Source organism: Dioscorea cayenensis, chromosome 4 (assembly GCF_009730915.1).
Source record: "Dioscorea cayenensis subsp. rotundata cultivar TDr96_F1 chromosome 4, TDr96_F1_v2_PseudoChromosome.rev07_lg8_w22 25.fasta, whole genome shotgun sequence".
Classification (NCBI taxonomy): Eukaryota; Viridiplantae; Streptophyta; class Magnoliopsida; order Dioscoreales; family Dioscoreaceae; genus Dioscorea; species Dioscorea cayenensis.
This window is the reverse complement of record NC_052474.1, coordinates 7,047,276-7,070,530: the sequence shown is the minus strand read 5'-3', so window position 1 is coordinate 7,070,530 and position 23,255 is coordinate 7,047,276. Positions and strand designations below refer to the sequence as shown.

The 23,255-nt window shown below is 34.5% G+C and overlaps 3 protein-coding genes and 1 long non-coding RNA gene across 9 annotated transcripts; 1 reads left to right on the top strand and 3 right to left on the bottom strand.

Annotated features, from left to right (window-relative positions):
- LOC120259256 lies at nucleotides 1-668 on the top strand. Its single transcript, XR_005536085.1, has 2 exons — nucleotides 1-191; nucleotides 432-668. It is a non-coding gene; the product is annotated as an uncharacterized LOC120259256 (long non-coding RNA).
- A 171-nt stretch (nucleotides 669-839) lies between these two features.
- On the bottom strand, nucleotides 840-13,495 carry LOC120257904 (paired amphipathic helix protein Sin3-like 4). Of its 6 annotated transcripts, none has more exons than XM_039265204.1 (23): nucleotides 13,117-13,495; nucleotides 12,575-12,739; nucleotides 12,267-12,438; nucleotides 12,080-12,178; nucleotides 11,853-11,996; nucleotides 11,232-11,532; nucleotides 9,865-9,998; nucleotides 8,611-8,686; nucleotides 8,477-8,506; nucleotides 8,021-8,319; nucleotides 7,771-7,925; nucleotides 7,420-7,547; nucleotides 7,069-7,323; nucleotides 5,761-6,444; nucleotides 5,337-5,425; nucleotides 4,185-4,823; nucleotides 4,004-4,104; nucleotides 3,780-3,918; nucleotides 3,535-3,687; nucleotides 2,814-2,974; nucleotides 2,630-2,741; nucleotides 2,320-2,492; nucleotides 840-1,107 (listed from the first exon to the last, which is right to left on the bottom strand). In XM_039265204.1, the coding sequence occupies exons 2-22, from the start codon at nucleotides 12,721-12,723 to the stop codon at nucleotides 2,337-2,339; spliced, it is 4,176 nt and encodes a 1,391-aa protein (XP_039121138.1). In that variant the 5' UTR covers nucleotides 12,724-12,739; nucleotides 13,117-13,495; the 3' UTR covers nucleotides 840-1,107; nucleotides 2,320-2,336. The 6 variants fall into 6 exon arrangements, with proteins under 6 accessions (XP_039121138.1, XP_039121133.1, XP_039121134.1 ...); XM_039265199.1 differs by having other exon boundaries at nucleotides 13,145-13,495; XM_039265200.1 differs by having other exon boundaries at nucleotides 840-1,103; nucleotides 13,145-13,495.
- Nucleotides 13,496-14,281: 786 nt separating this feature from the next.
- Nucleotides 14,282-18,478, bottom strand: LOC120259238 (mitogen-activated protein kinase kinase 1). The gene is made up of 8 exons (XM_039266812.1): nucleotides 18,297-18,478; nucleotides 18,025-18,109; nucleotides 16,997-17,143; nucleotides 16,278-16,502; nucleotides 16,013-16,195; nucleotides 15,678-15,901; nucleotides 14,665-14,710; nucleotides 14,282-14,582 (listed from the first exon to the last, which is right to left on the bottom strand). Exons 1-8 carry the CDS (start codon nucleotides 18,368-18,370, stop codon nucleotides 14,490-14,492), a joined length of 1,077 nt encoding a protein of 358 aa, XP_039122746.1. The 5' UTR covers nucleotides 18,371-18,478; the 3' UTR covers nucleotides 14,282-14,489.
- Nucleotides 18,479-21,970: 3,492 nt separating this feature from the next.
- On the bottom strand, nucleotides 21,971-23,055 carry LOC120259062 (probable calcium-binding protein CML14). The gene has a single exon (XM_039266597.1). The coding sequence runs from the start codon at nucleotides 22,771-22,773 to the stop codon at nucleotides 22,285-22,287; it is 489 nt and encodes a 162-aa protein (XP_039122531.1). The 5' UTR covers nucleotides 22,774-23,055; the 3' UTR covers nucleotides 21,971-22,284.
- Nucleotides 23,056-23,255: the final 200 nt, after the last annotated feature.

The following is a 23,255-nucleotide window of genomic DNA, read 5'->3' as shown; positions in this document are numbered from 1 at the left end:
CAAAGCAAGTAAAGCACAAGAACTTGAAACTTTATTTAAAAGCTTTTTTGTTTAGAGAGATGGCATCAATGAAGGCCACTAGACCAGTTGGGATCTCTGATAGTAGTACCAAGGGAGCTGATGTTAAGGCCCCTTCAGCATCTAAGCAGGCTCCCAAGAAGACTGAATCCAAGGCTTCTGAATCTAAGAAGGTTTATTTTATTTTATTTTATTTATTTAATTTGTAGGGAGTGTTTAAATTCTTGAAAATTCAAAATAAATTCAAATATTTTTTTTTTTTATAAAATAAAGAGATCAAGATTTACTTAATTACTCACCTCCCTCAAATTATAATAATAATAATAAGTAATTTCAAAATAAATGTTTTTTTTTAATTAATTTATTTATTTTCCCTGCTAACTCTGATTACTAATGATGGTGGGTGCAATCAGGCTAAGGGTGGAAAATCATCAGCCAAGAAGAAGTGAAAAAGCTGGAGGAAATTGAGTGAGACAGCTCCAACTTAAATAATGTTTAGGGCTTGAACCTTTAATTTGATGTTTATTTCCTTTTATGTGATGTTTGGAAGGGATGATCATTATGATCTGAACTCAGTGTGGTGTTGTTGAATGAAAAAAATAAATAAATAATAATTTTAATAGAAATAAAAATCTGGTATTGAAGTAGTATCATTGTTGTCCTGTTCACACACAGATCTGCATTCATTAATTATATATCAACTCAGACATCAGAAAATATGAAAATGAAGATTAAACTGAAAAAGTTCATTAAAAAAAAAATTTCCCAACATCCTTATAAGTAAAACAACGGCACAATTGGAATATAATGAGATTAAAAAGACCACAAGTTCTTCATTATATATATATATATATATACATCATCTATGACAGAAGATCAACAAGACTCTGGCCTGATGTTGAGTATATATATGTTCTATTGAAACTATTGAAACTGCAAGCTGCTAACATGTCAAAGAGAGGTGGACTGAAAGAACTGTATTTGCTTCGCAAAACAAATGGGAGGGCCCTCCAAACGGAGAACGAGCTCTCAAAACGATTGATCGATCGGAGTCACAATAGCATCCTCGGGTCATCGCATCTACACTGCCTTGATAAATTAGCCACATATCAGAGTTTAGCCCTTGTCAAAAGAACAATAACAGAGGCGAGCAACCGACAGCAACAATCTTAATCTCATTAATATGCAATTGAAGATATAGAAATTATACAAGAAAACTGGGTCAAGAGATAACTCACAAACCAGGTTTCATAGTATTTTAATGATAATATTAGATTAGGATGAAATAAAATCCCAATCAGGATGCAAAGACTGAACGTGAAGTGATGGAATTATGCTTTGCCAGTTTGGCGGTTCAATAGCTATATGGCAAACAAAGAGGTGAGTTTTCACGCAACTCCATTCATAGGGAGCATTTATTTAACAAAGATCCAATAATATCTCGATTTTGTCATGCTATCTAAAAGTGTACATGACATGAATCTCCTAAAGATTGGTTTTACCATAAGAGAATATTTGCAAAGAAACTTAGTAAATGCAGAAATTTTTAAAATACAACCAAGGCTAAGATTAATACAGTGAAAGTTGTTCCAGATTCTATTTAAATACAACCAAGAAAAAGGAAATTTATTGGAGCATTTTCTTCAAGCGTGTCAGAGAAAGAACAGTGGGTGGATTAAATGATGATTTAAGCCTTCAAGGCAAGGAAAGCATTAGGTTCAAGTTTTCCACATGAAGCCTTCCTTTTCCCGTGAAATAATTGAATTGAGACATATCTTTCATGTCCAAGGTCTAAAGTTGCACATGGAGTCACTTCAAAGAACCAATTAGCCCCAACTTTAGCCATATAATAATACTAAGAATGTTATAGTTAACCATTCATGACACACATGCCTCTCTGTTAATTGTATTACAAGAGACAGAAGAGCCCTTTGTTAGAAAATTTTAACCAGTACTGGCAGTTAGCCTGTGGTTATATTTCATAAAGTGCTCCTGTACAGAAAGCTGAGATGTAAGTGGTGCTCCGCCCTCTTGTGTTTGGAATGGGGAGTGACAGTGATTATGTATTTACATATGCCGTAAAATTGAAAACTATTAATTGAAAAATCAGCCTATCATGTCTTCTTCGAATGATAACCCAGTTATTAAATTATCCACTCATATCCATTGGTCTCATGATCAACAGTCAGATGTGAATCCTAACCAGATGTAAGTATCCATACAAGGCAGCTATTAGTAATTGGCACATGGCAAAAATTCCGTTAATTGCAAACCAAATAAATGACAAGAGAGCAAATTTACCTTGTCTTTGGAAAAAGTCATGTTAAAAACTTGTGATGGTAACGCTGCATTCTCAATGTATTCTTGTTTAAATATTGTGCCTGACCAGGACATGATGCTCTGCCGACATCAGATAATCTTCTTTTCTTTCGAGCACGGACAAAGAGATCCTCTGTGTCAAGAACATAACGTACCTGTAATGCATATACATTATAGTCATGCAATATACAAAAGTACAGCAAGAATAATATAGAAATAAATAAATTGCATGCATAGAGACAAGTGGTTTTAACACAATATAAAGATTTCAAAATCTGGAACCCCCGAATACCTTAGAGGAATTGCAAGACATCTTGCACTCCAGGCCATTAACAACTTGGACACCATCCATGGCCTTGCAGTAAACAGAATAATCATCACTATCCCCAAGCTTGCGCTTATTTCTGCACAAAATAGCACAGCTGAACGTAAAACTCCTCGAAAACATATGGTAGAAATCAGTCACTGTTAAATACCTTCCCATGAAAATACAGCCCCTCTTCCAATCAGGCTCTCTAGACAGAAAGTCATTATGGAGGTATGCTGCAAAGTTGGGATCTATAGAGACAGATATCACTTCAGGCTTTCCATTTCCATAATCCATCAACTGAATGGAGAGCCGGGCTGGGTCTGAAGACTACAAAATGAAATTAAAACACAAGGGTTGAGAAGATTATAATATGGCTTGGAAGCTATATTGAACATCAAATCAATTTGCACAATTAAATAGCAGTTCCTGAAGAATCTATCAGTTAATTTTCCTTCAGTAAGGGTGCATAATTGTATCCTTTCCTGCAGGTGTTTAAATGAAATTTTCATAGTCATACTACAGATGTTTTCCATAAGTGACAGTTAAACATGTGTATAACAAAATGCTGCAGGATCAGGTTGGAGAATGCAATACCCAGATAGAAAATATTTAGCGTTTCTAAAAAAAAATAGAAGTTGAAGAAAGGGACCTAATTTACTGTTGTAACAGGACATAGAATTCAATTATGTCAAAGATCACAGGGCTTACTTTCCCAGAGATCCTTAATCTCAGCCTTTTTTCATCGAGGTTTTATCACTTTATGCTCAACAGTGGAGTCATTAAATAGAAAATATCTATCATATCTCAACTACTTTTTCATTCAGGAATTATGATGTCATGATTAGGAAAAGAAATCAAACTCCCAAAAAAGAGTCATCAGAACCTACAAATTCAAACCGATATATGCTTTCGTCATGAAGAAGGAGACGTGCATTTTCATGATAAATCACATCCACAAACTTTCCACGTCCCCGTGATTTTTCATAAGCATAGAGCTGGAGAAGCCTGTTTTCTACATCATCTGATGCCACAGCTTGAAGCTGAAAAAGCAAAGATAAGAACAGACACACAATTGCTTTTAAGAGGATAAGAACAAAGGACTAGATTTAAAAGTGGAAACTACGGAAAGTACCTGTTTCACGATTTTATATATCAATTTATCCAGTGTGAAGAGAACATAGGACTGAGTTCCAATTAAAGAACGACAGTCATCTTCAAACTTCGTATTATCAGCAGAACCGTCAAGTAGATTATACAATGCACCCATAAATCTGCATCATCAAGAAAAAGGGCAAACTTGCATGAGAGTCACTAACTTCAAAATTGTTTAGAAAGCATAAAGATGAAAAGCACTACTTTGCATATAAATCAGGTGAACTCGTATCCTTCATGGTTTTCCATTTTCTTTCCGCATTTGATGAATTCATTTTTGCAGAAAGAATCCTCTCATATAAAGTCTGCAAAAGAATTGCAAAATTGATGATTGAAAATATGATAGCTGATGTAAATCAAACTCAATAGAAATTATTCGTCTAACCTGATGAAGCCTAAAAAGTAAGTAAAATGAATCATTGCCATAAAAACACCGCAAACATTTATCATCACTGTCCTTGAATGCTTCATGCACATATTTTGCAAGAGGTTTCACTGTCGGAAGGAAACGTTCTGAAGTCCCCCCAACATCAGCATCAAGTGCATCAGGTGTTCCTTCAGCCTCACCTTCACTTTCAGGTTTACCATCTGGATCATCATGGCCCACATCTTCTTCTTCATTATCTTCATGAGAGCACTCCTCACCATCAACAGACTCACTGCCTGAAGCATCCTCACCAGCCTCAGAAGCATTCTCACTATCTTCTGTGGTCCTGTGAGCACTTTCCTCACCCTCATCATCAGCATCAGCATCATTATCTCCTGCTGCCATACTGGAACATGCCACTGCACCAGTTTTTTCTTGACATTGTACACTGCTGTTATTATCCTTCACTGCAGGCACCTGATCATCGAAAACCACAAAGTTGTCCTCTTCAAAATCTCCATTAGGTGATAACTCACCTTCTTCTCTTTCGATTTTCTGGTTACCGGGGGAAGAAGAATCACGATGCTTGTGGACTTTGTTATTTTCACTTGGACAACCATCATTACTAAACACAATTGATCTCAAATTTTCACCTCCCTGACATTATAATGTTTAAAAATGTCTAAGAGATAAACATGATTTCAGAAGAATTAAGCAAATGATAGGTAGGTATTTCACTTATCATGTTATTGGTCCGAAATAATGATGACCATCACATAGTCTTCCAATGCAGCCAAGGTAATTTCTAATAATAATAATAATAATAATAATAATACTTACAAAATATGCTTAAAGTATTATCAAGCATAATAATCATTACCAATACCTAAAAATGTTCACTGCAATCCATGATTATTTGAACAAATTTGAAGCCCCTCCAGATATAAGTGCTTACATGGGATGCATGTGCATACCACATGAATACTCAATACTCATACCAATATCCTGGTAATGCTATTCATGGTAGTTTAAAATCATTTGTTAAATATATATATATATATAGGAAAATATATCTTTTGCAGAAAACCAAGACGCAACTTTGTATAACAAATCTATAGTATGAAATACATGCAAGTGTCAAAGAGAACCAATATATAATTCATAGTGTACCTTTGAAGGAAGAAACTCATGATTTATCTGTGGTTCAACAATCTTGTCCATATCAGCTTGACCAGACCTTGCAGGTGTTAAGCCAGGCCCTTTCAGAAAGAACATAAAACAATCACAATTTTTTTAAAACAAAAGAACTCATGAGACAAACAAGTGAGAAATTATATAATTTATGACTCCATTAACCCATTCCTATACACCTACACAGCAGTTTAACCTTATAATGCTGATGACCAACATAACCTGCTGTAGCAAAAATCAGATATCAGAACTCTTAAATCTTAATATTTATTCAAGGTAGAACCGTCGAAGACATTAATTTGCAAGAAGATTGGGGTAGAAGAACAAATCTGATATACCCAAGTAGCAAAACCCTCAAGAAAAATAGTAATCAAAATAAAAGCAACCCAAACAAAAAACACACCTGATGCGATATCATGGCTGGCTCTGACTTGGATTTCTTCAGCTCTAGCAGTTATGGAAGCATCATCCATCAGCTGACCTGCAGAAGCTTGTCTGCTGAATAGAGGTGTTCCATCAGCCACAGCAGCACCTTGCACTTTTCCATTGCATGGAGAACTGCAAGGATTATCATCTCCAACAACAACGCAATGAACATCATGAAAGGCAGGTCCACCAGTTGTTCTAACACTATCCACCAATATAGTCTTCTGAAGATCTCCGTGTTCTCCCAGACTGTTTGCATCAGCATGCCTAATAGGTTTTAATTGCTTGGTGTTGCCAACAGCATCATCACTACCACACCCTTTATTTTCCCTTGTGCTTGCTGAATTACTTTTTACAGCAGAACCCTTAGACCTTACCACATCTACAGCATCCTCAGTACCTTGAACTCGGGGAGGAACACCCAAAAATGGCTCCACAAAATTTGTCCAGATCCTCATCACTTTGTCAAATTGGTCAGAAGTACAAACTTCTCCACAAGAATATTTCACTATTTTATACAGATCCTCATGAACATCTGAATCTGAATATTCAAACTGCATATTTGGGAAGATAGGAAGCTGATTCCCAGCAGCAATTGCGAGAAGCACATTATCCTCCTTCAGCTTCCTCTCATTAATTTCTTTGATTTCAGTCAACAGAGCTGCATTATAGACATTGACAATTAGAAAACCATAAAGAAACTGAAAATCTTTTGGTATATGCATTTTTCATCTAAATAAAATACCTTCATAAAAATAAATTTCCTTATCTACACAATTCTTCAATGATGATGTTGACAAATTAAATTGAAAATTCTAATAATTCAAAGAAGAATGTTGCAGAAGCTTTGACAGTTGGGACATTAAGAAAGAGATTCAAACCCAAAATGTCTAGGGACATATGGTGAAATAAACTGATGCAGAACACATTGATTATTACAAGGAAAAGCACTAGATAATTCTATAATCTTGTAGGAGAGGATAACGTATCATAGAATGCAGGCAAAAAAAAGAAAGAAACTTATCAGATAAAACTGTAAAAATTTTACCTAATAAAAAAAAATAATATTCTAAGTAAACAATTTGCACCAATTTTTAGCCAGAATAGTGACCCTTTACCCAATCCAACACTCATAAAAACTTATAATAGATTTGAAACGAATGCTTCAGCTGCATGACAAATTTACCTTCTATAGAACAAAATAAAAGATGGCAGGGCATAAGAAATCAACAAACACCAAATTGTCAAGTGGCTAAATGCAAAAAGAGTCATTTTCTAGCCTTACATTTTGCACTTAAGCTCTTTGTGTCATGTTGCTTGAAGTAGAAACTACGATGATCAAGTGACTTCTGATAGTTCCTGGCATAAATTTCAGCCCAGACCTTATTAAAATCAGAACGACTCCGTGACCACTCCTCTTGTTTCTGCTTCAAACGACTTAAGATGACAGGGAAAGCAACAACGGGATTCTTGCGCATAATGTCCATCACATCCAACCCATGATCACCATATAGCCGTTCAATGCATCTCAAGTTCAAAGCTTGTTTCACAAAACACAAAGAAACGTAAGTCATAGGTCAAATATATATATATATATGTACATATATAATGTGCAGTGCTGTATAGCCCTGCTTACGAGTGAAGTAGTCTTCAATGTGACTCAGGTTTTCCATTTTAAATGTGTCATCCTGCATCTTTTCTACCAACTCTTCCACTCGTTTAATAGCAGCATTCGCTGACTCCAGAAGCATATCCAGTTCAAACCTAATAAGAACATTGAACACATTAGCTTCAGTCTTATTTATTCACAATACCAGAACCTGCAGATGCTACAGCATGTACATATAAAGACAACAGAAATGTTGCAAGGTAATCTAACTATTATCCTGTAACAAGGAAAACATACACAAGAAATTAAAGAAGAATAACAGCACTCAAGAATTGGAAAGAAGTGACTTCCAATTGTTACAAATGACGAAGAATGTACCTATCATCTTCACATCTAAACAAGCTTTCCTCAAATTGGTTTTTGCGCATGTGCTTGAAGGAATAATCCTCGCTCCCCGAAGTCACTGACACCCAGAGATCATTCAGTACAGAGGTGCCAAGCTCAGTTCTGTAACTTGCAGCAGGTAATGGATACTACAGGGAAATAGAAACCAGAGATAATCAAAAGGTGGAAATTTAAATTGTGCACGCTGACCAAACATAGACTGCAGAAATAGGACAATAATTACATTCTTTGGAAGTAACCGGTAACTAGGGGTGCATCGTTGGCAGTTTGAGAGATCAAGCTCTGAAATTGGTTTGTTCCAATTATACTTTTCCTTGTTTATAGGCAGACTGTTTCGGTGAGCAGCCACATCTTTGGAGATACATGAAACGCCTTTATCAGTTCTCTCCCTTTCTCTGTCCCTCTCCCTTTCCCGTTCATGGTCTCTTTCTTTCAACATCTCATCTTTATCACACAACCTTGCCCTATCTCTCTCCTCTAGCTTAAATGGTCTGCCTTTATGTCCTTCATTCCACAAGGACTCTGTCAATTCAAAGAACATATGTGAGTATATTCCAGAGGTAGCAGAAAAGTTGCATTATAAACTTCCCAACAGAATTTTGTTCAAAAAGATAATTGAGCTTGTTTCTAATGTATAAAACAAGATGAAAGCTGTGGAAACAAGAAAAGAAGTACATACTTTTATTGATTACACCAGTAACAAATCCATCTGCAGAGAAAGTGCCACTCAGAAAGAATAGTCCAAAGAAAACTACTTTTATCAAAATGAAGATGATAAAGCTTGCAGATTTCACGAGTATTATAATTTCTTACCTACATTCCCTGGACTGGTAAAGATTTTGTCCAAGCCATCCATAAGGTCTGGGTATTCTGTGATGAGATCTTGCAACTGAAAAACAGGTGCAATAGTGTTACACATGAAGCATGAATATACACTGAAAGCAACTAAAAAAAGAATATGACTCCTATACAAGGTATTCAAACAAAAGAGGCATGAAGAACACAGCATATACTCAATGAAACTGTATATTGATGACACACTAGTTATGCAGACACCAGAAAAGAAAAAAAGAAATTTCAATTTCACAAAAAAATTCCAAAGAGACATGGCTTAAGCCAAAACCATCAAGAATAACTTAGAAACGATTTTATAAAGCAAGTGTCCAAAAAAAAAAGAAACCTGTATTATTCCAGTAATCCCATAGTCCAAAGCAACTACACCTTATAGACCCAAAAAACAAAGAAGCCAGTCTGAGATTGTACTAGAAGAAATTGGATGGGAAGATTTTGACAAGAAACCCAACAAAGATATATACGACAACACAATAAAATAGGGCAAACTTCTCCTTACAAAATTCATCACTTCCCATGTCTATTTGCCAATATTACATCGCCCATAATATACCGAAACTCAATATTAACTTAATGTTGTTACATGCATATTCACAAGTCTTTATAAATAATAGAAGTTATATTGGATAGTATGGAACCAAAGAAAAGATGATAAAATATCAATTCAGTAATTACATCCATCAATAAAGTCAAATACAGTCAAACAGTGACGGAGAGGTAATCGGTCAAACTATTACGAAATGGTATCATAAGTAAGGATGAGGTGAAATTTTATACATTAAAGAAGTTGTCTGTGACAACCTAGAATCCAGAAAGATAAGACCCACTTTATATGTCATTATGGTGCATTGCTCTGAGAAAAGATGATCTTTATAGGATATTTCTCCTCCAAATGCACAAAAAGCAGTTCCAACAGGCAATTGGTTTGATTTCCAAAGGAGAAAGTACAATTTTATTCTAGCAAGTTTGAACATAAGCACATGGAAAGACTCCATTTGAGTTCTGAAAAGGCATAAACCAAGGATAACATACAATCCTTACATAGCAGCACCAACTTGGAATATATTTATCAAATATGAGATATTGGAAACAAGTTAATAAGCCATAATAAGAGTTGACATAGTGATTACATTCAGTAATCAGGTAAAAATTACATCACAAAAGTTTCAAAAACCAACAACACACCACCAATAAAAGAGCATATTAAAGGCATACCAATCTTTTTAGTTCTGTTTGACTTATTATTTCTTGGTTGTAGATATAAATGCATTTCAGAAACTCGTTATATGCAGCAGGATGCAACTTTTCCTTGACCTTCTCAAAGTAACTAACTTCCTGTGGGTAAACACCTGCCATGAATAGAAAACAATTTCAACATAATGTAAGGGGAACCAAAACTAGATAGTACATGAAGGATGCAGCATTTGGAAGCATTTTCAAAAGGGAAAGTTACACCGGAAATTAATGCACATCAGTTCATAGTCCATTAGCATGAACAAATTGTAGACTAAAAAAAGAGGAAAAGAAAAAGAAAATTTTAGGCTACTCTTGCTCAAAAGTTTTAAAGTAATGGAAAAACTTACATAGATTGCTAAGCTTGATGGTTGATGACCAAAAATAACAAAATGAAAGATGAAAACCAACCAAAAAAGTCACCTACTGTACATTATTTTAGCACTTGACCAGAAACACTCAAGCCTAACTTTGAAGAAGAGTAGTAAGATAATCACATATCAACCAGTCTAATAATTGATGAATACATGTGTAGACTTCGTTGACATACTCAAATTGTAATATTTTAAAACCAAAAAGCAATCAACACAAGTTAGATGTGCAGATGAGCCTTTTCAAAGGATTGCGATCAGCTTCAAGCATAGAAATCAAGAAAGTATAGATGACACATCACATAGAAAAACTGCATTTTCTATATATTTGGTTGTTGGTACAGGGCTTGGCATGGACCAATCAAAATCCTCAACATTTAACAAAAGACCTTTATCTAAGCTTTACCACACATAACCAAAAGAGACTGAGAATATTCAAGTATAAGTTTGGAACAAGTATACTGAGTTAAGAATTGAGAACACTTAAATAATATATGGAAACAAATATTTAAATACACGAAAGGAGTCACATTTTAATACTTGGTGCCTCTTATTTACTACAACTAAGCATTCCAATTTGTTAAACAAATCATCAAGTATAACTATGAATCTTCAATAATGCTTCAACTCAAATCTTCCTTTAGGTCACCAGAGCATAAAATCAAAAATGCACAATACAGATGAGCAGTGGCTCAATATCTAACATTTTTGTGCACTAAATCCTCTACGCTGATTGAAACTAAAGAAAAAAAATCCTCCATGAAAGTTTACCTAACAGCTTCCCAATCAAGGAATGTCATAAAATTCCATAATTGGCCAAAATTCTGGTTCAAATTAAAACTAAGGCAATTCTAAAATAAAAGTAGAAGAGCTAATCCGGATAGTATGTGTTTCTCAAGGCCACATTAAGCATGGGAGCAAATGATATAGACCCGTGCATATACATGTTGCCATAAACAATAGCATGAAAATACTCACTCTTCAAGGCATTTTTATCGTCATAGGAAGAAGTTGAAATGCTAAATGTCGCAAAGTTCTCAGCGCCTTCCCCAACCTCATGCAAATGCTCAGTCATAGCATCATCAACCCTTCGAGAAGGTTTTAGTCTACGTTGTACATTGTCCAGATCCTTAAAATCATGTTCCATATCTTTCTCGTCCCGCTCACGGTCCCTCCTATCCTTTTCTCTTTCATGTCGCCTTTTTTTCTTATCACGCTCTACATCCAAATGATCAACACTGAGCTCATGATCAGTGTGTGAGTTGTAGGTTCCTTCCTTCTAAGAACACAAAGCAATAGTTCAGCTAAAAATGAACCATTATATAACAGATTGCCTGAAGAAAGTATAAAAGCTTGATGATCTAAACTATTAAGGAAAAAATAAAGTTCTTGTTAACAAAATCAAGATCATAGGCAGAAGAATATTCATTTTAGTCATTCCGAAAAAATAAATCCTCATTTCATAGAAACTCAAAACCTAATTTGTTTGCATGAATGACGTGACGTGGTCCACGTAAATTGGAAAAATACACCACGTAGCCAACTGAGCATGAAGACAAAATCGGAAAACCTAAGACACAAATTAAACTCCAAATCTACCTGAACCGGGGAATTGAACTTAAACCCATGAAGCAAGGTTCTAGCGGAAGAGCCATGTTGAGCAGTTGCCACAGCAGAGGTATCGGGTAAAAAGTGTGTGAACTCGTTGAGCAAATCAGGATGTTCTCCAAATAGATCTGCTACCTTCAGGAATAAAACAAAGATCATTAATATCTCGACGGCATTAAAAACAGGAAGCAGTTTGAAATTGAACTAGACAAGAATACCTCGCTGTAAACTTCACGAATGGTTTTCCGTTCTTTTCGATACATATTTAGAATGCCCAAGAATGTCTTGTACACATTATCCTCGTTCTGGAAACGGTTCTGCAGTAGAGAAGATGCATGTTAAAATAAACTCACTGAAGTTAAGAAGCGATGGAGAAGAATAACTTTTCCAGTTACAAAGCATCACCTTTATTTTATTTACAAAAACTATTGCCTCTCGGAAGTCAATGGGCTTCTTGACTTCTGTCGTAAGCTTGATTTCATACCCTTTGGGCAGGAAGGTGTTGAAACCAAGTATCAAATGACGGTATCCATTAAACAACACTTTCACCCTCTCAATAACACCAGCTGTGTCAATCCTGCAGAAGGTAGATTATCAAACAAAACACAGAAACTAATGTTACACCAAATCAAAGAATACAAGCAAAGACAAGGACTTTGATATGATGATACTTGGAAAGAGAGAATGGAAAAGCAGATTCAGCAGACAAAGACCTTTTGCTTTTGAAATCCTTCATGACTTCAAGAAATTCATCATACTTCTCCTTCTTATCATGAAATATATCCTTCACAGACTTCAAATAGGCCAAAGCATCACTGGTAGTCAACCTACCGGAATCATTGGTACTAGCTTCGTTAGCCATATTTATCTGCCTAGACCTTCACAGAATACCATGAAAGAAAAAAAAAATCAAATAAAATTCAACCAGATCAACACAAAAATCCCATAAAATTAACCCATAGAAATAAATCAATTCTTCCATTGACCATCAACTGACGAACCGATTCAAGAAAAGATCACCTCAAAGAAAACCAAGAGAACATGAAAATAGGAAACAATATAACAGCACCGCAATGTCACGAATTCAGACACAAAACAATAAGCACACTTTCTACATACCAACCCCTTTCATATCATCAACAAACATCAACAAACAACAATAAATCAAAAATCTAAACACAGCCTCAATATCAAATCAAACACTGCATAACAAAACACAATCCGAATTTCAAAAAAAAAGAAAATTTATACATACACAATAAAACGAATAACAACAAACTCACGGGGACGAGTTAGGTCGCTTGAGCTGCGAATTCACGCAATCCTCATCTCTTGCCCTTCTCATATCGTCAACAAAATCAGCACAAAAACATTCCCTCTCCGCTCAAAATTTTCAAGAAAAAAAAAACCTCCGGTGAAATCACACCGATCCCGATCGGCAGTCCGCTAGCGATCCAAACTCGATTCTCCAACCGATCAATGGCTTCCAATCGAAGCAGCAGCGATCACCAGCGTCCCAAAAGAGAAGCGAAAAGAGAGAGAGACACACACACGCACAGAGAGAGAAGGAGAGAAAGCAAGCGAGAGAGCAAGAGAGGAATCGCGGGCGCTTCTCCTTCTCGTCCTCGTTCTAAGTTTTTGTGATATTGTAATAAGAAAAATAATATATATAGGCGATATAAATTTATAAAAACGGACATTATTATAGATACTACTACCGCGAATAGTGGGCCCATATTGACCGTTCGATCTGGGCATACACCTCTTTTGATGTGATCTTAGTGCTCATCGGACGGTCAGAGATGGACTTCTCTAGGTTACGCTTTTGTTTCCAGTTCTTTGATGGGCTGGCCTGGGCTTGCTCAAGAGTAGTTGTTGCCTTGGGCTGGGCTTTAATGTTGGAAATTAATTTAAATATAATTTTTAATTTTTTTCATATACTCACTTTTTTTATTTTCAATCTTGAATTTTATTTTTGGTTTTTATTATTATTATTATTATTATTATTATTATTATTATTATTATTATTATTCAACAAATATAGAGGACCTATTGAAGCAAAAGTGGGGATAAGACAATTTAAGGAAATAAGGATGTTGGTGCTAGAGAAATTGTCTAGAAGTTTACAAGCTTCTTTTGCATGACCTCCCCCCTAAAGAAACAAGTGATACCACAACTCAAAAAAAATTAATGTATATATTTTTACAGTAAAATCTAATGCATGTATTATTTGGTTTGCTAAAAAAAATTCTTTTTTTTTAAACATGACTGGATAATATGTACATATTTTTACAGTAAAATCTAATGCATGTATTATTTGGTTTGCTAAAAAAAAATTTTTTTTTTTAAAATGACTGGAATGAGTTATCAGTTGAAAAAAAAAATCAATTAAATATTTAAAATTAAATGAATTGCAAAAGTATTTTAAGATCAAAGCTGAAATTGAAAATACAACACCATTTAAGACATTGTCAAGGTGGAAAGCTGGTGTGATTTTATACGCCCAAGTCTACAACCAGAAGTAACCTATGAAGCAGAAAACTTGGGCACAAATCTCACTTTCTTGAGCCAAGATTGTTATGCTACATTTCTTTCAGTACAACAGAAATCAGCACATTGACTACAACCTCAAATGGGGATATTTACAGGAGGATCGAGGCTGTCGACCAGAATCGCAAGGTTTATATCCTTGTCCTCGAACTTTTTGATGAACGGATGCTCCTAAAAATCAGACAGAGATTCAAAAGTTAAGTCTTTCGAAATACTGAGAATGGAATGCTCGAGAAAGTATAACAGTACTGACCAGAAGTTCAAGAGATGATAATCTCTCCTGAGGATCCTTCTGTATGCTGCAGTCAAAATTAGAGATGAAGTTCAACAGTTAGTAATTTTCATCAACAGTGACAGATGTTACATGATAATCAGGCCACAAAAGCTTTTTACTAAAGTTCTCGAACAATTTTAGAGTAAAACATCCACTAAAATGCAAGTTTATTAACAATAGAAGAATTGAAATAGACTGTTAAACAACCTTTGCTTGTAAATAAGGTAAGGAATCTCCAATATGTCATGTGTGCTGTTGTAGTTTTTGAGTCATGATACTGCATTAGAGATACTTGCATAGCCCTTTAATTCACATCTTAGCAGAGGAACTTTGTTTTTGGTCCAATAAAGAGATTGGCATTAAGCTTTGATGAATTATCTATTTACCCTAGAGATAAGGTTGTAAATTGACATTTTAAGTGTATAAACTAGTTTAAGAAGAAAATGGAAGATTACCTTCAGTCTCAGCCTTTAGAAGGCCTGACTGTCTTACATGCGGAACAACAATAATATAAGTCCTTAAAGGCATTTAAAAACCAAAAAAACAAAAGACAAAATTAAATGAGTTAAAGTAAATAAATAATATAATTAACACTTTAAACTTGAATTTAAAAAGAATCTTGCGCTTTAAATCACATGTTCAGGCATTGGCCACACTTCCAACATCTATCATATTCAGAAAGCCTGGTTGTATGATGTGATTTTAGAGTGACTAAAAAACACCTGCAACATCAGGTACCCCAAACAAAACAAATCATATAACCTAAAGCCCATTAGCAGTTGTGTTATACAAATGGTATAGCACAGATAAACCACGTAGATGCATCCAAATCAAAAGAGTATGGTGAACAACAAATCAAGAGTGAGTGCCACAAACAGAATGCAAGTGATATATCTCGATAAGTATATAAATTGAACTTAAGAGACCAGTCTTCACAAGGTGAAAAAAATGAGATTGTAGGGAAATTTTTCATAGAAGAAAATTGGTCATACCAAGCTGAAATGAATGAACAGAATTCTGGAGAGAATTGATCTGATGGGGCAGAAGGCGGGGGCTGTCCCACAATGGCATCCAAAAGTTCATAAAAGCTCAACCAACCTTCTTCTTGTTCCAATGGTATGTAAGGAAATCGACCAATAGCACATTCAAGAATTACCAAACCCAAACTCCATATATCACTCTTATAATCATATGAGCCTCCACTGATCCGTTCAGGCTGAAATCAAAGGAAAATATCAATATTCAATAACCTAAGATAACAAGCATTAATCTTTAAAAAGAAAGTCAGAGATGTTAGGCCTAATAATAACATAATAGTTCTACTCACCGACATATAATTGTAGGTGCCAACAAATGTATCTCGCTGACCCATGGAGCTTGCTAGCACAGCACTCACACCAAAATCAGTGATTTTCACTTCACCTTTGTGGTTCACTAATAGGTTTGATGGTTTTATGTCCCTATGAATGACGTGCCTTTCATGGTGCAGATATACCAAACCTTTCAATACCTAAAATATAGAATTTTGTTTGAAATAAGAACATCACAGAAATAATGCCATAACCAATTTATGACGTAAAATGTTTTTTCACCTGTTTGCAAAGCACTGCAAGATAAGGCTCAAGAATTGTTTTAACTTGCTTTATTATGTCTGCCAGTGATCCACGATCCATATATTCTAAGACAAGAGAAATAATACCATTGTGGTAGAAAGAATGATAACACACCACCACATTGGGGCACAATGATGCTTGATTTATTTTGAGCTCTTGAACAATTTGTTTGCGAATTGTCTCTTGGACATTCATTTGGATACCCTGCAAATAAATTCTCAGTGTCAATAAAACTAAACAAAAAACTATGTAGCTTATGCTTAACAAACTACACATAGTAGTACCCTATATGAACTATAGGAATTTCTATTCCCAGGCAAGTGCATTTACAATTTCAGGAACCTTTTAATTGTTCTCTCAACATATAGAGCATACACTTTCAGTCTGCATTATTTCAACGAGATCAATGAAGTTGGGCCACATGTAGTCCTTAAGCAACAAAACCTTTAATACCCAAGTCCAAGATGAAACTGCTGTTACTCATGCTCCCTATCATCATGAAGAGATGTGACTTACATGATAAATAGTCCACTCTAAAAATAAGCAATGGTTGAAAGGAGATAAAATAAATAAACTCATCATCAAATAGAAGAAGATTATTATTTTCTTTAGCTGATTAGTTAGTTCAAATTATGCATGTGCATTTTATCAATTTAATAAAAAAACATATACTAAACTAATACTTCATGCAGAATCACCTTCAATGCAAAAAATGTTCCATTCCATTTGTGTCTAACAAGTTGAACAACACCCCCACTTCCTTTCCCTATGACCTTTATGGTCTCTAAATCTTCCAATGCAATCTGAGAGGATTCCTCTTTAACATCTGGTGGTGGTGCAGCAACCTGGCAAAAAGGAACCATGAAAACAAACCACAGGAAAAGTTAACAAGCAAAAGAAAAAGAAAACATTAAACAACAAAACTACAAAGTAAGCCTGATGATGTAGCTTGGTACAGAACAGCTGCGGGGTCAGTGAAACGCAACATCAAACAACCAAATATCAACATCTAACAAAAACCAAAATTTTACATCATGACATAAACATAGTAAGCATCTACTGAATCTTAACCATGTTTCCCCCAACACTCCAGCCATTTTAAAGCCAATTTTATTGCTTGGCTTGACCTTAGAATGAGTCAGCATATCACATATTGTGTCAATGACAATATGGAAAGAATATTTGTATATTCCGAAAAGCCGAAAAGGAACTCTGTAACTTCAGATGACCGCATACATAGGCTTTCAACAAATCCAAGTTGAAGTATTAATTGCATTCATTTCATGTTTTGCAGGATGTACATTCAATGGAAGCCAAAGATAATAAAGACATTTCAAGCATTTACAGTGCTCACCCTCCAAAAGCCCAATGTAAAGTGCAATTCACCAAACAAATCACAAAACAATGCTGATTGTTCAAAACTACCATGGCTAATAATTGCTAAACTAATTAAATAAAAAGCATTCATTAAACTAGAAAGCAAAAGAAATCTGGAAATCATGGTCAGTCTAAAATCTATTCCAAGCTCTCCCATACAGAAATTTCCAACACCAAATTTAAAATCATATGTGCTTTAAATGTGTATAATTTCGCATTATATACTTCGAATTTAAACCTTTAAACATGAGAACAAGTTTCACAGAGATACTAATCAACAATAACACCTGTGAAATAAATGTTTTTTAATTCAAAAAAAGAAGGTAATAAAGAAGCAAAGCAATCTCACATCACTTCCGCTCTCTTTAGTGATAAGCCGCAATCCTTTCTGGTTCAGTCTCAGATCTCCATCCTGGAAAGTCCCACTAGCCGTCCTGAAATGCAACAAATCAACCCAAATCACTCAAATTATAATTAAGGAAAAAATCAAAACTTCCAAAAGAGCACAACGATTTTTCCAGGATCAACAATAAAAATACTAATAATCAAGCATAAATCAACAATCTAAGCTTGGATCGAAGCCAGAGAAACGGTGAAGTCAACGGGGGAGAAGAGGCTTACAAGAAATCGGTGACCGGAGTTTCTTGAGAGGGAACGTTGAGCTGGAGCTTCTTCAATGGCTTCTTGCCCTTCATGATTCCAATTTCTCCAGCCGAATGCTCTTGGTTCTCGCTAGGGTTTCTAAATGGTTTTTCTCCTCGACGAAAACGCGAGGAAACGATGACTCAAAAACTTGAGAGAAAGTAAACCCCAAAAAGTAACCCAGTATTGAAACTCGTTGATTCATTGGACGAAAATTCAACTTTGAAGACAAAGTGCGTTAAGGTGTAAGATAAGAACGAAATTTGTGGTGTTTTTCAATGATGTTTTATTAAATATAGAAATATCAAAAATTACGAGAAAATAATTATGTAATTAAAATAATAAATAAAAAAAGACTGACTTTTGAGTATCAATTCAAACGGCCGCCAAGACCGCGAAATGGTAAAATTTTTTTTTTTTGTCTGGAAAGACTGGAATAATATATATTTTGAACTAAATTAAAATAAATAAATAAATAAATAAAAGAACTGGTTGTGTATATTGAGATGAAAAATGTAGATAGTCACATATGGCCGCCTCTGACTTCAAATTAAGGAGAGCAATTAAATACCAACACTTATACTATAAAAGTAATAAATTTTAAATATTTTTAATTAGACATTGAAATTATATAAATATATTTATTTAATTATAAATTATGAAAATACATTTATTTTATCAGTTGACAATACAAATATAATCACTCCTCTCATCTTTCAATATAATATTTTTTTTTAAAGAGGTAGGATTTGAACCTCAAACTTCACTTGTGATATATAATATAAACTTAAATCACATTCAAATTTAATTAATTTAAATTATAGTTTTAAAGTCCTAGCCCAAGGTTTAGAAATGAATTATGATGGTTTTTACCTAAACCACTACCTCTAGTCAAAAGGCCCTTTATTATTAATTATTAAATACATGATCTACAGGTCACTCATTAACCGAACTATGAAATATGTTTGGTGGAATGATACCACAAAGTCTTTCACTGTAAGTGCAGGTTTGCAGTCTAATCTCTATATTGGATAAGAGTGCTTGAGTTGACCCATATTACTTCATGTGTAGACACTCAGAGACAATACGCTTATGGTATTTGTAAACAAAAAAATTGCTACCTCCAATCCATCATATGCTTGTTAGGGTTCAACCACACTTTGTGGGTTAGAAAATAAGTTGGGCTTTAGCCCAATACTTAATAAAAAAAGAATCTATGTCAATTAATGAAAAACAAGAGCATATTTGGTCTTTCACGTGAGAAACTAATATAGTGTAAAACTCTCATTCATGAAGAGAGAAAGATAAAGTCGGAGACATAGAGAATAACCCCTTATTTGGTACAGAAGGTGAGGGGGGAGGGCATAGTGAGGGGAGTAAGGAGAGAAGAGAATGGAGAATTTAAAAAAAGTTTATGTTTGGTTCAATGGAGGAGTGTGAAGGGGTAGTCTAATTTATTTTTATTTTTTATTTTTTTTATGAGTGAGGAGAGATGTAATGTGTATTTTACTAATTTGTCATTTTATATAAAATTGATCATAATAAATTTTTAATATATATCTAAGATTATTTTGTACAAACTTTGTTAATATTATTATTAAATTTAATATTAATATTAATATTAGTAATAATATTAATTTAATAATATTATTTTTAAACAATACTATAATGGTATGTTTGATTGAAGGACAGCGAGAAAAAATAAAGTAAAGCGAGAGTTTTGGAGGGTTAGAGTCGGCCCTTCACTCATTTTGGATAGATATTTTTAATTTCACGAAGAGAAAAGAAAGTTAACTCTAGCCTCTCCGAAACCCTCCGAAACCCCACTTTTTCTAGCCCCCTGATTTGGAGTGTCGCCGAGAAAGAGAACCTCCCAAAAATTTTAATTTTTTAAAAGACCTTAATACCCTTTATTTTTTAAATTAATTACATAATGCAACTTCATAAATTTCTTCTTTTACTTTTTTCAATCTAATTTTATTTTAATCAATCATTCACATGACACCCTTCACGAATCCTTATTTTTATGTTTTTTTTTATTTGCATATTTGTTTATGTTGTGTTTTTTATTTGTCAATTCATCTTTAAAAGAATTTATCTCAATAGAATTCTTTAATATCCAAATTTTATTCAAAGTACAAATAAAATTAAAATTTTTTCTTTGAGTGAGAAAAAACTAATAATTATCTTATTAAACATAATTATTATGCTATGAATTAAAATATTAGAATAGATTTACTAACAATATGATAAAGTGATTTTGTGATGATCCAATAGAGCCATAGAAGAAAATGATCTTTAAATAATGTATGATATATTTTCAAAGGAAAAATAAATTGTAGTATTTGAGAAGAGGTAAAATTAAAGTATAAAAATCAAAATTAAAATAATAATGATAATTATAATAATTTTAGTATTCATTAAAAACTATGCATAAAGTGTGAATTTATTTGAGATATTTATAATTCATGTGTTTAAAATTTAAAAAGAAATAAGTGATTTTTTATAATAAGGGTATAATTGGTAAATCATATTATTATATTTTCCTTCATTTCCTTTCTCTTCTCTTCATTAACCAAACAAGATTTATCAGAAAACTCTCTTTTCTTTTCCTTCCATAAAATTTGTCTATCCAAAAAAAGGTTGAACCCTTCCTTTCCTTTCCCTCCTTTTTCCTCCCCTTCCCTCCTTTTACTTTTCCTTCTACTTTTGAATCCAAATACTATGTAAGTATTTAATTTTTATAATTATTTATCATTTTTATATTATTATTATAATTTTTAAAATATATTATTAATCTTACAAATTAAAAAAATAAAAATTATAATATGAAAGATGAAATTAGATTTTAAAAAGACATTATGGTAATTTCTCTAATTGATAAACGGTAATTTGGTATTTTCATAAAAGTTTAAACATTGAACTTTTTTTTAATAATCTCATCCTTCCAAAAGACCCCGATTTGTAGGGATGGAATATGAGGGTTTTGGATGGGTGAAACACCCCTCCAAACTACTTCTCCTCCTCTTTACTCCCCCAACAAAATAAGCTTCACCCCTCCTAAGTCCTCCTCACCCCTCCAAAAAACCTCTTTCCTTCACCTGATTTTTTTAGGGGTGAGGAGTTAGGAGGAGTGAAACTTATTTGGTTTAGGAAGTAAAGAGGAAGCGGAGGACTCCTTCTATTATTAAGTATGGCTGGTGCCATTTCGATGTGTTTTGATTTTTCCGAACAAGAGAGGTTTGCTTCTCCTAATCCACTGATTTGATTTCTTTTAAACTCTTCTTGAAATCATTGTTTCCATCTTTGAGTGATGATGATGAATATATATGTTGTTGAAACATTTTCCTATTGAATTCTCATGTCATTGTGTTTGTATATCTTTTAGTTAGCCCAAGAGACATACTTTTGTAATTACATTGTTGATATAGTGGAAATATTTCACTACTTCTAAGGAATCCTATGGTTCTTTCCCTCAATTTGAAAAATTTTCCATGCTAAATCAGTATCTTGCATTGATTATATCTATTTTGTTGTATTTAGAAAACATTATGTCATTCTAGATAACAAAATATGGTTGTTACTTTTTGCATTTGTAAGAGTTGTGTTATCATAAAAAAAAAATTATACATATGCATAGGAAGCAGCACAACCTAACATGAAAGCCATATAAGCATGCATCAAATATACGGTCACACAATATCACCATAAAAACATATGGGCTATTGTTTGTTCGCACAAAAAGCCATATAACTTGGCAGATGGGGTGTGCGGGCTAGTGTAGGCCTGCTTATACACGAACAACAACATTGCGGAACCGACCATGCTTAACCATAAAAGGAGTCATGAATATGTAGTTTCCCCAAACCTCACTCCATGTTGTTCCACAATTAAAAGAAAGAAACAAATGCCAAAAACTCTGTACATGAGAAGAAAGAAAAGCGTTGACCAAAGAGAAAGGTCAAACTCAAGAAACGGCAGCAAGCCCAAGAAAGTCAGTGGCGGACTTGGCCATGACGGCGGCGAACTCATTGAAGCTAATGACACCATCACCGTCGGTATCGGCCTCACGCATCATCTCGGTGAGCTCTAAAAAAGAGAGAGGTTGACCCATGCGAGCCATGGAACGAGCAAGCTCGGCGGCAGAGATGAAGCCATTACCGTCACGGTCAAAGGAACGGAAGACCTCGACGAGCTGAGCTTGGTTGACGAGGGCCTCGTCGCTCATCATGGGAGCGATAGCGTCGGCGAGCTCGTCGAACTCGATGGAGCCGTTGCCGTTGGAGTCCATGTTAGAGAGGAGGGAGTGGAGTTGGTCACCGGAAGGTTTGAGGCCGAGAGAACGGAGAAGGGCGGCGAGTTCCAGGAGAGTTAGGCTGCCATCAGAGTCCATGTCGAAGCGGGTGAAGATATCTCGTAGTTGTTTTAGGTGGTTCCCATGAAGTTTGAGTCCCATGAGTGATCTGGCGATCTCTCAAAGCTAGCTCCAACGTCCCAGAGTTGTTGTTGTTGTTGTTGATGATGATGATGATGATGATGATGATTTAATATATATATATATATATATATATAAAGTGGTGGATTTTTAAGGGTTGAAAGGTAGCATGAAGGAAAAAAATGGAAGAGAGAGTTGTTAGGGATGAGAAGATGTGGAGAAGAAGGAGAGGAAAAAGAGGGGTTGTTTTGAAGAGAAAGGGAAGGAAGGTGAGGAGAAAGCGCGTGGTTTTTGGGGGAAGGAGATGAATGGAGTCATGGACGTCGGTGAAGCATGGGAATATATATATATTATATGTAAATATAGTTAAGTCAAAAGTCAAAGTTTTTGGACATTGGATCTGGTCCTGGGTCTGGTTTGGTTTTTTATTTTATTTTATTTTATTAATTCTGTTGATTGACCTGGTTAATGTTGCTTGGGCTGAGGTTTTAGTTTGTTTTAGA

Coding starts and splice junctions, on each gene's coding strand:
- LOC120257904 (XM_039265199.1), bottom strand. CDS start 13,206: ATGAGAAGGGCAAGAGATGAGGATTGCGTGAATTCGCAGCTCAAGCGA. Junction 12,179..12,266: donor TTTTTGTAAATAAAATAAAG/GTGATGCTTTGT, acceptor TCTCTACTGCAG/AACCGTTTCCAGAACGAGGA. Junction 4,105..4,184: donor TACTTTTTAGGCTTCATCAG/GTTAGACGAATA, acceptor ATTCTTTTGCAG/ACTTTATATGAGAGGATTCT.
- LOC120259238 (XM_039266812.1), bottom strand. CDS start 18,370: ATGAAGGGCAAGAAGCCATTGAAGAAGCTCCAGCTCAACGTTCCCTCT. Junction 14,711..15,677: donor TGTTCATTCATTTCAGCTTG/GTATGACCAATT, acceptor TTTTGACTGCAG/CATACAGAAGGATCCTCAGG. Junction 14,583..14,664: donor TATCATCTCTTGAACTTCTG/GTCAGTACTGTT, acceptor TCTGATTTTTAG/GAGCATCCGTTCATCAAAAA.
- LOC120259062 (XM_039266597.1), bottom strand. CDS start 22,773: ATGGGACTCAAACTTCATGGGAACCACCTAAAACAACTACGAGATATC.